Source organism: Furipterus horrens, unplaced genomic scaffold, assembly GCF_987537825.1.
Source record: "Furipterus horrens unplaced genomic scaffold, mFurHor1.1.pri manual_scaffold_5, whole genome shotgun sequence".
Classification (NCBI taxonomy): Eukaryota; Metazoa; Chordata; class Mammalia; order Chiroptera; family Furipteridae; genus Furipterus; species Furipterus horrens.
Window position 1 is genome coordinate 83,596,078 of NW_028327175.1, and position 14,317 is coordinate 83,610,394.

At 43.3% G+C, this 14,317-nt stretch overlaps 1 protein-coding gene across 2 annotated transcripts in view; it reads left to right on the top strand.

The window, feature by feature from the left end:
- Window positions 1-7,178: 7,178 nt before the first annotated feature.
- TNFAIP8 (TNF alpha induced protein 8) overlaps window positions 7,179-14,317 on the top strand; it is a 112,784-nt gene continuing 105,645 nt past the window's right edge. For both annotated transcript variants that reach the window (XM_090279040.1, XM_090279045.1), the window contains exon 1: window positions 7,179-7,340. Coding sequence is in view for 1 of the 2 variants with exons in the window: in XM_090279045.1 (XP_090135171.1) it covers window position 7,340 (1 nt within the window). In the remaining variant the exon portion in view is untranslated. The remainder of the gene's footprint in view (window positions 7,341-14,317) is intronic.

Below are 14,317 nucleotides of genomic sequence, written 5' to 3' on the forward strand. Positions count from 1 at the left end.
AGAATTAGTCAAAGAACATATATGAAGGACCCATGGACATGGACAAGGGTGTGGGGATTGACTATGGAAGTGGGGGCACGCTGGGTGCAGGAGAGCAAAGGGGAAAAATTGGGACAACTATAATAGCATAAACAATAAAATATATATTTAAAATATTTAATTTATTTATTTTTAGAGAGAGGGGAAGAAGGGAGAAAGAGAGGGAGAGAAACATCAATGTGTGAGAGAAACACTGATGACCCCAACAAGTGACCTGGCCTGCTACCCAGGCATGTTCTCTGACCAGGAACCAAACCAGCAACCCTTCGGTTCTTAGGCCGACACTCAATCCACTGAGCCACACCAGCCAAGGCAGTAAAATATTTTTTTAAACAGAAATGGTAGACCCTATATTTCTCCTCTTCACATTCTTCACACTGCCTGGAGTGCCCTTCCCTCAGCTTGGTAAACTGCAGTCCATCCTTTTCCACTTGGTTGGGTGGAACCTTCTTTGTGAAATCAGGGAACATGAGTCACTTCCACTCTCATCCCTGAGTATTTGTGCATACATTTTTATTGTGCATTTCATGGTGCCCTGTAGTGTTTTTGAGCTACTGTTGGGAATCAGCATATGTGGAGAGCCGATCAGTAGTTATATGTGGATTTTCCAACAGTGTGGGAGTTCTGCATCCCTAATCCCCATGTTGTTCAAGGGTCAAATGTAGTTATTTCCTTCCACTCAAAAAGAGGAGGCTGGTACTGGGTAAGGTAAGCAGAGTAGAGGCTTGAAGCAAGAGAGGAGAGTAGAAGAGAAAATAAACTCAGAAGATTTCTTGAAACTTTACAACTTTGTTTAAAATTAGTTCCTATACCTTCAGCTGGGCAGAAGCAAAATAGTAGGCATGCACGAAGGTGGGGCAGAAGCAAAATAGTAGGCATGCACGAAGGTGTTTCTGGCATGTAGCTGTAGTTACAGCTATAGCTACTTCATCTGGTTCGGGGGTATTGTTTTGGGGGGGTTTGTTTGGTCTGAGAGGACTTATTAATCTAGATGTAGCTGCAATTATTTTAACATATATTTAGTCATTGAGTAATGGGCTGGTTATTAGGAACTCTTTAGGTTCCAATTCATTTTTTATAACCCCAAATTGGAAATATGCAAGAGCTAGTTTGAAAATAAAATGATCCAAGTACTTATTGGCCCAAGTAAGACAGGAAAGTTAACTATATTGCTAATTTCTAAATATTATCATACTAAGATGGAGTCCCATGTCTTTACCAAAGTTAAAGGGACGAAAGACTAGTAGTTCTTTGATGACAGTGATGCAAGTTGCCTGAGAATGTAATGGCCCCTTTCGCGGCCCCCTAAAGTAAGTACTGAGGTACTGGCCACTCTGCATTGTTTCTACTCTTAGCATCTGTAGCCTCAGGTCTAGAGGGTCCTAGGAAAGTGAATGGTGGTGAGAGAAGGTGGTAGCTAGGGCCCCTGGAGACTTTTAGATTTTACATTGTTTTTAATTTTAGCATTTTTATGTTTTGTGGGGAAATACAGAAACTGAGAGGCTCAAGATAAAAGAGGAGAGCTATTTAACAGAATGCAGCCCCTGTAGATAGAAGAGAGGGCTCGGGAAGGACTGGTAAAGGGGTTTGCTCTGATCTACTGGGATGAGAAGAAATGAATGAGTGGATACAGATGACATTTTGGGTAGGTGGGTCAGGAAGTAAACTCTCTTGATCTGTACATTTTCTGTGAACTACGAGGTGAGATTGTATATCAAGAGCAGGGAGTGTGATGGGTGGGAAAGATGTCTCAAGGAAAGGGGTAAAAATTGAACCCCTTTTCTTTTTCATCATGATGCAGAAGGCTCTACAGGCTGCAAGAATTAACTGAGATTAGAGGTTAGAATCTGTAGAGCATTAAGTTTCACATGGTTGGTTCTTCTTAAATAGCCCATATGAAGAATGTGGATGGCTAGAAAGATTTTCCAGGTATATAAAAGGGAACAACAATGGGGTAAAAAAATAGAAAGCACTTCAGTGACTGAAATGCTGGTTATTGGGGTTTGGTTAGATAGGAAAGGAAGCCAAACAGGAGAACTGCACGTCTACATGAGATAAAGGAACAGTGTGGGGACCAAAGATGAGAGGCTGTAGCTAGGGTGTGGAATGTTAGAGGTAAAGGTTATAGAATATCTCTAAAGATAAAAGCAGAAGGGGCTCCGGGGGCTGCTGCTGCAGTGTGTAGCTGGGGATTAGGGAGACTGAAATGAAGCAATGGTGGAAGTTACTGAGTTTGAGGTTGCAGACACCGTGACATCCTGGCTGACGCTTACAGCAATCATTTAGATGGGGATCCTCCTATCTCACACAGAAGAAGCCAAGTCTAATGAAAGCTTTGTACTTTGTCCGAAGTCATCCAGTTTACAGAGGGCAGATCCATTACTAGAACTTCAGTTGGTAGTGACAAATATCACTATTCATAGGCATTCAGGAATTGTTTCTAATTATTTGGGTGTGGGGGAGACTGGGAGTGTACTGGCTCTTTTAATCCTAATTTAGTTGCATCACTGCAGACCGAAAATTATTTAGAAAGTAATTGCCTTTGTCCCTCCCCACACTGGGCAGCACCACCAAAGGCTGACTCCACTAATCCAGAAACCTGGTAACTCGACCTAGATAACTTTCCTCCTCTCATCCCTATTAAAAATAAGCAAAGGGAACCTCATCTAAGATGGAATCAGGAAGCTTTGAAGGGGAACCGCATAAACTTCCACCCAGACTCCAAACAGGAGAACATACCACAGCAGGAGGAAGAATTTTTCCTAGCCCAGGAAAACACCTCCACCTTTGTCAACCTTCACCTGAACCTCTTTAGCTGGTTGCCTGGTTACATCCTAGCCAATGAGAAAATGCTGCACTCAGCCAATGAAAAGATTGAACTCTTGGAAAAATGCCCCTCCCCTCCCCACATCCTCTCCACCTCTCCCCACGCACTCCCCCCTATAAAACACGTCTTTCTCTGTTCTTCAGACTTGATTGTGGTTCATCATGCTTTTATTGTCCCAGATTGCAATTCCTCTGATATTCCCAAATAAACCCAATTTGCTGATTGTATATATATAAAGGTCAACGCCTTCCATATCCCATTGATCTCTAGGGCCTAAGTCTTGAATTTATCTTCTTTCTACCTACTTAGTTTAGGGCCTCAGCATCTGTATTCATTTCCTATTACTGTCTCAACAGATTACCACCATTTGGGGGTTTAAAAAACACAACCTATTATTTTACAGTTCTGTAAGTCTGAAGTTCATGTGGGTCTCACCAGGATAAAACCAAGTGTCAGTAGAGCTTAGTTCCTTTCTGGGGGCTCTAATGAGAGGGACCATTTCCTTGCTCATTGGCAGAATTCAGTTCTGTGTGGCTGTAAGACTGGGATTCCCATTATTTGTTGGCTATGGTCCATTCCTAGCTTTTAGAGGCTGCCCGTATTCCTTGGTTGAGTTCCTCTCATGCTTTTAATGTCCCTGACCTACTCCTCTTCTACTTTATGGAACTGGTATGATTAGAGTAGATCCACCCAAATAATCCAAGATAATCTCCCCATCTCAGTGTCTCTAACCTTAATCATATCTACCAAGTCCTTTTTGCCATGTAAATTAACATATTTACAGGTTCCAGGAATTAGGGAGTGGACATTTTTCTAGGAGTCATTATTCTGCCTAGTACAGTATCCTATCAAAATTTATGATAGAGAATTTAGTCAAGACAGAAATATCAGGCAGGCCTATAGAGATGCTCTCATATCCTATGTCAGTGGAGATAGCCTGATGGGAAGAACTCTGTGTTTACAACAGAGCTCTAATTTTTTTAATGGCTCCTCCCTTTAACATTCTTTTTCCCTCTATAAAAGAGTTCCTGCTGTTTCCTGCTTTTCCTGTTTGCATGTGGCTTGCCTTGTCTGCATGTATGGGACTGTAGTCCTTCTCCCCTATTCGAGTGCAGTCATGCATTACATATGCTATTACAGTCAACACTGCACCATATATATGACAGCAGTCCCCCGAAGTTATAATTGTAATAGATTGGGGCCATCCCCAAAGTCCCCACAGCTCATGGTTTTGGGGATGGGTAGAGGAAATAGTACAGCTTTTAAGGTACTTTTCATATCTATGGCAAGTTGGTAACTAGATGATAGCTGTGCTGCAGCCCAGGGCAAAAGGGCAGATGATAGAGTTAAGATACTTTTCATAACAATGACTTATGGTGCCCTGAGTAAGCATTTAAAATAAGGGGAGGCAGCAGTAAGAAGAGAAGCCACTTGGTCTGAAAGGGTATAGATGGGAGTAGGCTAGGAGGTCTGCAGTGTAAGGGGGAAGCCACTTAATTTGGAGAGAGAGTCTTCCATGAGGTCTGGAGTAAGAGGAGTCCTACAGGGAAACCTGCCTGGAGAACATGGCAGCATGGCTGATGAGGCTGTAATTGCGGGGACCTGCTTAACCAAGCATGAAATACCGAACCATGACTGAGAACACTGAACTGTGGACTTCTGTTTTTCTGAAAGATGGTACCTCTGACTGGCATATTCTGAAACTGGACTGGTTTGGCGGGGCAGGCGGTACTAAGTGTTTTCAGGTGTTTTAAAGGGAGTGGGACATAATGGTAGAAACCTGCCATTATTCTGAACCTGTAAAGCTTTTAAATAATGCTCTTTTCCTTTTCCACCAAACTTTCATATTGAGAGTCATGCTTCTTGACAGTGAGCAATCAGACCCCACAGCTGCTCCAGAACAGCATAGGTGGGGATTCTGCAACAGTGTGAAGGTGAAAAATTCCTGTGCCTAGTGACTTTGTAGCACAACTCATTACACAAATATTTATCATTATGTTACAGTTGCCAATGGCTTTCTGTGCAGTAACATGCTGCATAGGTTTGTAGCATAGAAGCTGTAGGGGAATGCAATTTATCACCCCAAACCACTTCTATTTGTCATATTGTTGATTTTAGGCTGGTTAATTTTAAGAAACAGCAGACGTGAAGAATCTCTGAAAAGCAAATAGAAGTTACCCTTTGTAGAAGACATTTACCTTTGTGAGGGAAATTTCCATTTGCAAGGGTGTCTCCCTGGCTAGCCCAGGAAGAGCACGGATCACCTTGCCTCTAGAAAGTCTTATTAATGCAGAAGATAACAATGTCATTGTTCACTGTGCTTTTTCTGGTAACTTCCCATAGTTGACTTCTTTACCCCCAACATCTTCTTTTGTCTTCTGCTGAAGATGGTATTTAGGGTTATGGTTTCATCCATTTTAATAGTTTACTCAGTTCTCCTGGGTCCCTCCCATGTATCCAGGAGTTACAGATGTTATTAAACATTTTTCTTCTCCTGTTAATCTGTCTTTTATTACAGGGGTGTCTCAGCAAGAACCCAGAAGGATAAAGCAAAATTTATCCACCCTCTCTTCCATCCACAGAGCAATAGGCCATATCATACAGGCTAGGTGTGCTATGCTGTGTAGCAAGCTATACCATCTAGGTTTGTTTAAGTACAGCCTATGATGTTTCCACATAGCAAAAAACATCTAACTATGGGTTTCTTAGGACTCATCCCTGTAATTAAACAGCACATGGCTATAAATCTATTTTGGTGACAGAATACCTAGTCAATTCTTGTTTATGGTCAACAATCCCACCCTGACATATTTTAATAACTTAATAAGCAAGTTTCATGGCTCTGGCATTCTTTATGCTGTTTTCAGATTAACTTTTCTAGAACAACATTTGACATGTCTCCCCTGTTTAAATTCCTTTTTGCTTTCTACCAAGCAAAGATCAAATTAATATTTTTTAGCTCCTATTGGAAGAAAACATTTGGATTTAGTCCTTTTCTTTTCTTTTTTTTTTCATCATTCCAATCTCCACTCCACTTCTTTCCCAACCATTCCTAATGCTTGAAAAGTGTTTACTGTGCCCTCCTTTCTCCACCTGTAACTTTATTCTCCTTCTTTCCTCCAAACGCACCTCAGACATCACTTCCTTCAGGAAGATTTTCCTGACACTCTCCTCCTCATAGCTATAACCACAACATGATGTCCTCTTCTACACACTTCTGAACACCTTACATATTGCTATTTGGGCATCAAATCCAAACGTGCTGTGATTTTTGTCTATTTCACCCATCAAATATTTACTTTCCTGTCTCCCAACCATACCCTCTCACTTCTTAAACGTGTAATTTTAAGCAATCTTACTTCATTATACTTCCCTTTCTCTTTGTAAAATTAAGGTAGCTACAAGAGCTACATTACAGGTTATAAGGATTAGAAGAGTGATCTGCACATGTTAAGTTTTGCTGGTATAAATACCAGCCCTGTGCCGAGAGCCATCATATAGTAGGTGCTTAATGGATGTTTATGGTAGGATGGGTTCATCCTATTTCCAGGAAAGTCCAGCATCCTCGCCCTTGATCAAGGCTCCTCAGCAGAAGAAAGGTCTAGATTCTGTCCCATCCAGGTGGAGAGCTAGTCCTCAGCTCCGTGGCCAGGGGCAGTCACAGTGAAGTCCGCAGGGGTGGTTGAGACGCGATATGGTTCCCCAGGAGTGAATGAGCCTTTACGAGGAAGGAAGCCCTGCAGCCTCCGCGAATTGAATCACAAGCGCGTCAGATAGCGCCGGGTAGATTAGAGGCCAGTGAACGACGCGCCCCCCAACCCCCAAAGAGGAGCAGGCGGGGTTTCGGAGTTCATTAGGATAATAATTATAATGGCAACAGACGCTCTCATTCAGGCGTGCTTTTACGTGCCAGGCACTGTGCAAAAATACATGAGCTTATTTAAACGTCTCAACACAGTAGGAGACTAGGAGGCTGGTATCTCATTTATAAAACTGAAGAAACTGAGAGGTCAGAAAAGTAACTTCTCCCCTGTGTCTGTCCCGAGTCAGTCTTGACCCCTCGCGCCCAGAGGTCTAGTTTAGCAGCCCTGGTCCAGCCTCCAGGGCGCGGCCAGCCTGCTCCGCCTTCTCCTGAGCACTGGCCACTCTCCACACAAAGCTTCAGGCAGGCTCCGCCCCGTTCCCTCCCGGGCCTCCAAGCTCCTCCCAGGGCCCCGCCCCTGACCTCCCAGCTCCTTCTCCCGGCCCCGCCCCCTGGCTCCTCCTCTCCCGCCCCGCCCCGCCTCTCCGCTCCTCCTTTGCGCCCCGCCCCGCCCCCGGTCCCTGACTTCTTTTCTCCCGCCCGCTCTGTCCCGCCTTGGCTGATCGATCCGCGGGAACCCGCGAGCGTTCGAGCGAGTGGGGAGCTCCGTCCGCGCCGTCAGATCACCCAGCTCGTCCCTCTGTCCCGGCGCCACCGCGCCCCCTCTCCCGAGTAAGTGCTTCCCTGTCGCGCGGGTCCCGAACCCACCCTCGCGGGGCTTTCCCGGCCGCTGGTCTGCGAGCTGCTACTGGGGGCGCGCTTCCGCCCACCGAGAGTTTTGGGAGTGAGTGAGAGTAGGTGTGTGTAGCTGTATGTGCAGGCGCTCACAGCCTGGAAACTCCCCGGAGTTTTACCCATTTCGTGAGTCGCAGCGAAAATCCGAGACCTTCGGCTAGGAGCCCCTTTCGACTCGGACCAAACCCTTAACTTGCACGCCCTGCCCCGTGCCCCACACGCTGTTCCTTCCTTCCTTCTGTAGTCGCGGCCCCTGCTATGTGTCAAGCCCTCTTGGTAACAGCTCATGCTGTCCAAGGGGACTGCCCAGGTTATCAGCGTGCCCCAGATTGCAGAGCGAGATGCTGGCCTGAGATTGTAATCTAACCCTGCATTGTAAAACTGGCAGGGACTAGAGTTTGAGATCAACGGGTGGAGACTTCCATTTGAAGAAGAAAGTTGTGGGTGCGCGCGCACGTATGACACTAGAGCCCTAAGCACCTGATTCAAGAACACCTGATGAGAGTCCTCGGACTCAGGGTGGCTGGTAGGCACTTTCAAGACCAGGCTGATCAACCGTGCTTGGGCACCAAACGGATGTTTTAAAAAGTTAATCAATAGCTCTAATTGACACCAATACTATACTTGAATCTGTCTATGGCATGATTCCCTGGTTGCGGAGAACCCATCCAATTCTAACAGTCTCTGAATTCTTCTAGCTCTTAGTTTATTCTTATTATATTCTTTCTGTGGAAGTAAACATACCCAGAAAATCTGCCCACTTTCTTGATAAGAATCCTTTTTAAGAGATGCTGGTAGGGAAATGGCATGTTGAGCAGAAATTATTCATGGTGGTGAAAGGGTAACAAGAATTCTGTGGCTAAAGGAAATAACCCGTACGGAGCAGGCTTTAAGCTGTGCATTGGCATATGAAAGTTAGAGTTGTTAAATTACTTTAAGTGCTGCTTATTGAACAGATATTTTTATCGTGGTTTGAATCCTGTGTTACACAAAAGTGTTTCCACAGAGTTTCAACTAAGGAGACATTATGCTTTGAAATGTAAACATATGACTCCATCTCTTTAAGGAAAGAAATAATTATCACACTTAATTAAGCACCTGGAAACATTTATTGCCACCTTCTAATTAGATCTGTCATGGGAAGTTAAGTCAGCAAGCTGTTGTTAATACTATAGCTGGTAACACAGTTACCTTTTTTGTAGGTTTTTTGGGTGCCTTTTCCCTGTCCATACGCATTAATTGCCTCCCACACCCTTTGCCCACCTTTTGAGATTACCTGTAATTCGAGTAAATAAAGTTTAGGAAAGTGAACTACCACTTGCCTCCCTGTACAATATGAATATCTTAGGTATTGAATGTTTTGTGTTAAGCTTTTGCATACAGGGGTAGGCTTTATCAGCCATTGTATTCATCTAGATTATCTGATAATTTAAGAATCATTAATAAATTATTAATTTAAGAAGATTCCCCAAAAAGTGTTGTGGTGCTCCAGAAATGGGCCTTTAATTTTTTTCTTTTGGGCTGATGTTCTAGTGTGTTTAAGTTTAATTAGAAAAGGGATGGTGTGAGTTGGAAAATCATCTCATCTTTGTGGTCTCTTAATTTTCTGTTTTGGACTTTATTGCTACCTATAATCTTCATATGTATCATGAGGTGTTGTGAGGACAGACCGTTCTGGTATCCCAACAGAATGGCAGAAACTGAGGGTGAACACTCACACTGCAAGGACCAGGAACAGAGTATTTTATGAGGCCTGTTCTCTGTAGTTCTTCCTTCTGTTGAAATTGGAGGAAAGGGTGTGTGGAGAGAAATAATTGCATCCAAACAGTACTCATTAGGAAATACCATGTCGGGGGAGGAGCAGATTTCGAGGTTGTTTATGGCTTGGAGAACTTCAAATTGTGGGTCTTGAAGTTCAATCTGCCACAGTGCTGGGCACTACAGAGGTCTCACAGTTAATTGATCCAATTAATACTTTTCTGCCTGGGAGAGCCCCCGAGCAGTGACACATTTCCTTCTTGCAGATGACATTTATACTCAATCAGAATTGAGCTTTGCTTCCACAACACGCAGAATAGGTCATTTACCTGCTCCCTCCATTTTTGTCCAGTACAAATTGAAGGGACTGAACATGGGGAAATCTCCAGAAGGCAGGGGAGGTCAGTGATAACAATAAGAACCACTTGTTGCTCTCGGAGGGGAAAGGGGGCATTAATGCAACCCCAGTACTAGAGGAACTGACTTGGGCAATGGCGTCAGACACAGGGGCCAACCTGGATAAAAAATAGACAATTTAACCATTTGGCATTCACAGAGTGTGATGCCAGATTACCTTTTATCACCTTGCCCCTCCTTACACTGCCCACATCCTGTGTTTAATATCAAATGCGCACATTAAGAACTCGTTGAACACTGAAAAGGAGCTTTTAACGCCCAAATTTTATGTTTCTTTTTGGGCAACAATACCTGCTCTTCTTTCTCTGGTTTTGATGACTTTGACCCTGGGGTCTGAGCTGGGGTCTGAACTGACTGTAGTTTCTACACTTTTGTCCATCAATGGTGCTTCCCAGTAGCTGAAAATGAATGATTCATTGAAAGTAAAAAAAAAAAAAAATTAGTAAACCTTGTTGAAAAATGTAAATGAGGTCAAACAATATCCAGTGGAGGTTAGTTTGCAGTCTACATGGTGAGAAGAGGAAATGACCTACAAGTAGAGCGTAGATAATTCTAGAATGTGAGATGTAAGAGGCCCTTTAGAAGCCTTCTGGCCTGTGAATCTTAGACCATACGTTTACTGTTCTACAAGTTGGGAGGTGTGTCCCCTGAGTCCACCTTGCAGAAGCAGCACCATTCATTCACGCAGCAGGCACTGATTGAACTACTGTGAGGGCGCTGCGCACCCCTCTCCTGTTCACAGGCAGGCATGTGATCCAAGAGGACTGGCGACTTGCAGACAAATATTTGTTTGTAAGAATGGATCCCTGATGGTAAACTAATAGTGGCAAAAATGGGTTCAGAATTCTGTATTTCATGATAAAAAGTAAAGGCACTTTCTTAGAATGATAGAAGAAGCATTTTTCAAACATTTTCATTTCACTATCATAAGAAACTGAAGTGAGCACATTTCTTCTGATGCCTGCCTCAAATAACCGGTGTTATAACTGCAATAAACCTAATTCCACAGGCTTTTGTTTTGTTGGCCTTTTATGTCAAGTATAGAAGTTACCTGAGAAACTTGTTTTAAAATGTCACAGGTTCCACAATAATCAGATAATACCCACCCATCCTTTTAGAGAGCAGTTGTTTTTTTCTCTAAAAGCAAGTATTTATGGCAGAAGCAGCTGCAAAGCTGGATAGGTGTTAACAGGTTTGTTTTCCTAGGGTTGTTCTTTTTAACATAGGGCAAGAGGGATTATAGACCAACCTAACTTTATTTCCCTTGAGGTGGCTGAGGGCGAGGCATAAGGCAATCTTCCCCACCAAGAAGAAGAAAGGGTGAAAGGTCATAGGAATGGGCCTCCACTGAAGCACTCCATGCTGACTTATAAACAAATCTGGGTTTATTTACTTATAGGCAATGGAATTAAGTCCAAAATTCCACTTGCTGTAGTTCTGTCTTAAACATTGGGAATAAAGATGACTTTTAGTTTAGTCAAGAAGTGGTTGGTTCACATGACTGCTGGAATCAGCTGTTCATGTCTCAGCCACCACTGGCAGTGTGACTTTGGACAATCTACTAAAACTCTCTGGGCCTGTCCTTCCTCTGCCTCCACGCCCCCACCACCAAAAAAAAAAAAAAAAAAGAAATTGGGATAGTATTTACATTATAGGATTGTTGTGTGGATGAAACCAGAATGTTCTTCTCCTGTTGTCCAGTGTGCAGAAGGCATCCAGTAAATGGTAGGCTTTTTGAATTGGCCAAATCTGTCTCATTTCAAGAGGATGGTGTTTGTACTGAGCCACAGTGGCTTAGAGAGGGACAGTGGCAACTTGCGCCTTGTGTGCTTTTAGCATGAACTTTCTTTTTTCCCCTCTAACAATGCCAGAAGAGTCCAGAGAACTGGATGAGTACTATATAACAATTTCAGTGATGCCCAGCTGCAGAGTCATGTGATTATACAGGCACATCTTGCTGTTGCTGCTGCAGCCACAGAGAAATGAGCCAGAGCAGACAATGCATCTGGGTTTTAGGTGTCTGAGCAAGAAGAATAGCGTGACATCCAGTAAACCTCCCTGTGTATGACCCATTCCTGTTAAGTTGTGAACAGTGGTTTGGCCTTTCACCACTGCAGGCCCATGTTTCAAAGGAATGGATGAAACCACGTTATCCAACACAGACAAGTAGATATGTCTCAGCTACCCTTGGTTTCACAAAGGGCCTCAGGCTAGCATGTCCTTGGGGGAAGTTGTGAGAGTTCTGGAAGGCAGAGTGCAGGAAGGCACCTGTAGGGTTATCCGCTGGGCAAGCTGTTCTATGGACCCAACACTCTATATGGCACATGGTAAACATGACTATTTGAAAGGAGCCAAAAAGTAAGAAATAGCACACTGGCCAATACTTTCTCTAAGACTGGCTCTAGTCCTTCAAACCAATTCATTTAGTTTAAGCCCTCTCTACTTCTTCTGGCTATTATATTATTTATTTATTTTTAAATGAGTTTTCTATAATATGACTGTCAGCCAAAGTAGGGGAGGCAGAGATTGTGGCACGTGCTTGCGGAGACCTAACTGTCCTCATCCTTTCCTATCTCAGGGCCCTGAGGTGCCAGGTTCAGGCCTTCACACATTAGCTGCTGCAACAAGGGAATTCTGCTGAGATGCTATGGTGGTCTTCTGAGAAAAAGTGCAGCACAAGCTGGCCACAGATTGCAAAGTTCAAAACAAACTTAGATGATTCGGACCTTTAAAAAAATAAGTCCAGCACCTGATTACACTGCTCTGTGGTTGGGAAACAACTCCTATTTTTCATTCTTCTCTTTTTAAAAAGATGAGGTAGTTTTCTGGGAAATGGCTGGTGTTTGCTTAAATACTATCACCACCCCAGAAGGACAAAGCAGTCTTGACTTAGCGATGGAGTTCCTTCTTCCTTGGTGTAGACTTAGTCCCCCAGTGACTCATGAGTGTGTACATGGGAAAGGTGAACGAGCTCAGACCTCCTGAGCATCCAGTGATGGCCTCTCTTGCACACATTCAGCCATTTTGCTTCTTTGCTTTCATGGCCTGGAATGATAGTGTCTGAAAGAGTGACTACTATAACTTGCCAGGGAGCCTTCCAAGGAAGCAGGGAGTCCCTGCCCTGTGTGCCGCTGGTGAGGAATGTTATTATCTGGGCAGCCACAGAGGGGATATGTCAAATGAAACTTTGAACTTGTCTAGTGTGCTGCTATATTTTAAGGCTCATCTAGGGCCATAGCTCCCAACTTGACTGCATGACAGAATCAACTGGGAAGCTTGGTACAAAAGGTGCAGATTCCTGGGCCATACCTAGTGCAGCATCACAAAGGCCAGGCCTGGGAATCTGTATATTAACAAGGTCCCCAGGTGGCTGATGTGCAACAAATGCAAAACCCCTGGCCTGGGAGACTAGTTTTAATGTCTTGTTGTACAAAGAAGATTATTCAGGCAGCAGATACCTTGTTTTTTTTTTTGGTGTTTTTTTCTTTTTATTCTTTTTTTTTTTTTTTGGCAGTGGAAAGACTAAATCTCTTGAAAGTATAGAGTAGCTGTAAAAGCTTTAAAGTTTAAAGAAGATTGAAATGAACATCTGTGTATCCATTCTGAGAAATAATAAAGTATTTTTTCAAATAGGTCCTCACTGGGCTAAAAAACGATGACCAACAATCAGGTCAAGAACATAAAATTACAACCAAAATCAATAGTTCTGTGAAGCAGAGACATTGGGGAGTCTGCTCATTGCTCACTAAGTGAAAATCTAGAATTTGAACCACTGGCAATACTGACAGTATCATCAAGAGTGCCTGCTGACTTGACATCTCTCGTTACTTGTAGATCACTGACATGGGAATGGGTATCCTTTTTTTTCTCAGGGAAGTTACATGTTGGGAGTAGCCCAAACCTGAGACTCTGAGTTGCCAAGTGGCCTGTTTTCCCTACCCCAGGCCTAACCTCCTGTCCTGAGGTCCTGGCACCTCCAGGAAGCAATCCTGTTCTCACAACATCCCTCTCATTTTATAATGGTAGACAATGGGAGAATGGAGAACACACTGTTTTTTCTTGGAGGCCACCTTTTTGTAACTTCTTCCTTCCTTCTCCTCTTCCCCCTCCTTTAGTTTTTACATATTAAATTGTGCTAGTACTTGAGATTTTCTTCCCTATTTCAGAATTCTGGCCAGTTTTCAATTTATCTTTCTAATAAATTCCTTTCATATGAAAATAATGAATAATAATGTCTGTTACTGATGACACACACATAGGACTAATTTTAGAGGAGTCACTATTTTTTCCTCTCAGTTTAAATATTTGACCAGGGACCAACAAGAATGAAAATGGACTCATTTGAGTCTTGCCTCAGCCTTCCTGTCTATCCACCCGTCTTCCAGGTTGGCTGCCTGAAACCAGCACATCTAGCCTCACAATTTGGAAAAAGGGGCAGATGGAGGAAGGTGGGTAGTGACTTATGAAGACAGACATCGGAGCAGAGAATTAACCATTTCTGTCTTCCTGATGCATACCTGGACTCTGAATTTCCTACAAACACATTACCCCTAATTTTGCCCCTCAATCAGCCTTTTGTAAGTTCTGTTCCCCTTTGTGGTTGCCTTACCTTTTGTATATTCATGACAGTAAATAGTATGCTGTGTCACTGTAATAGTGTGCTAGGGCTGCCGTAACAAAATATTACAGACTAGGCGGCTTTTAAACAATAAAAATTTATTTCTCATAGTTCTGGAGGT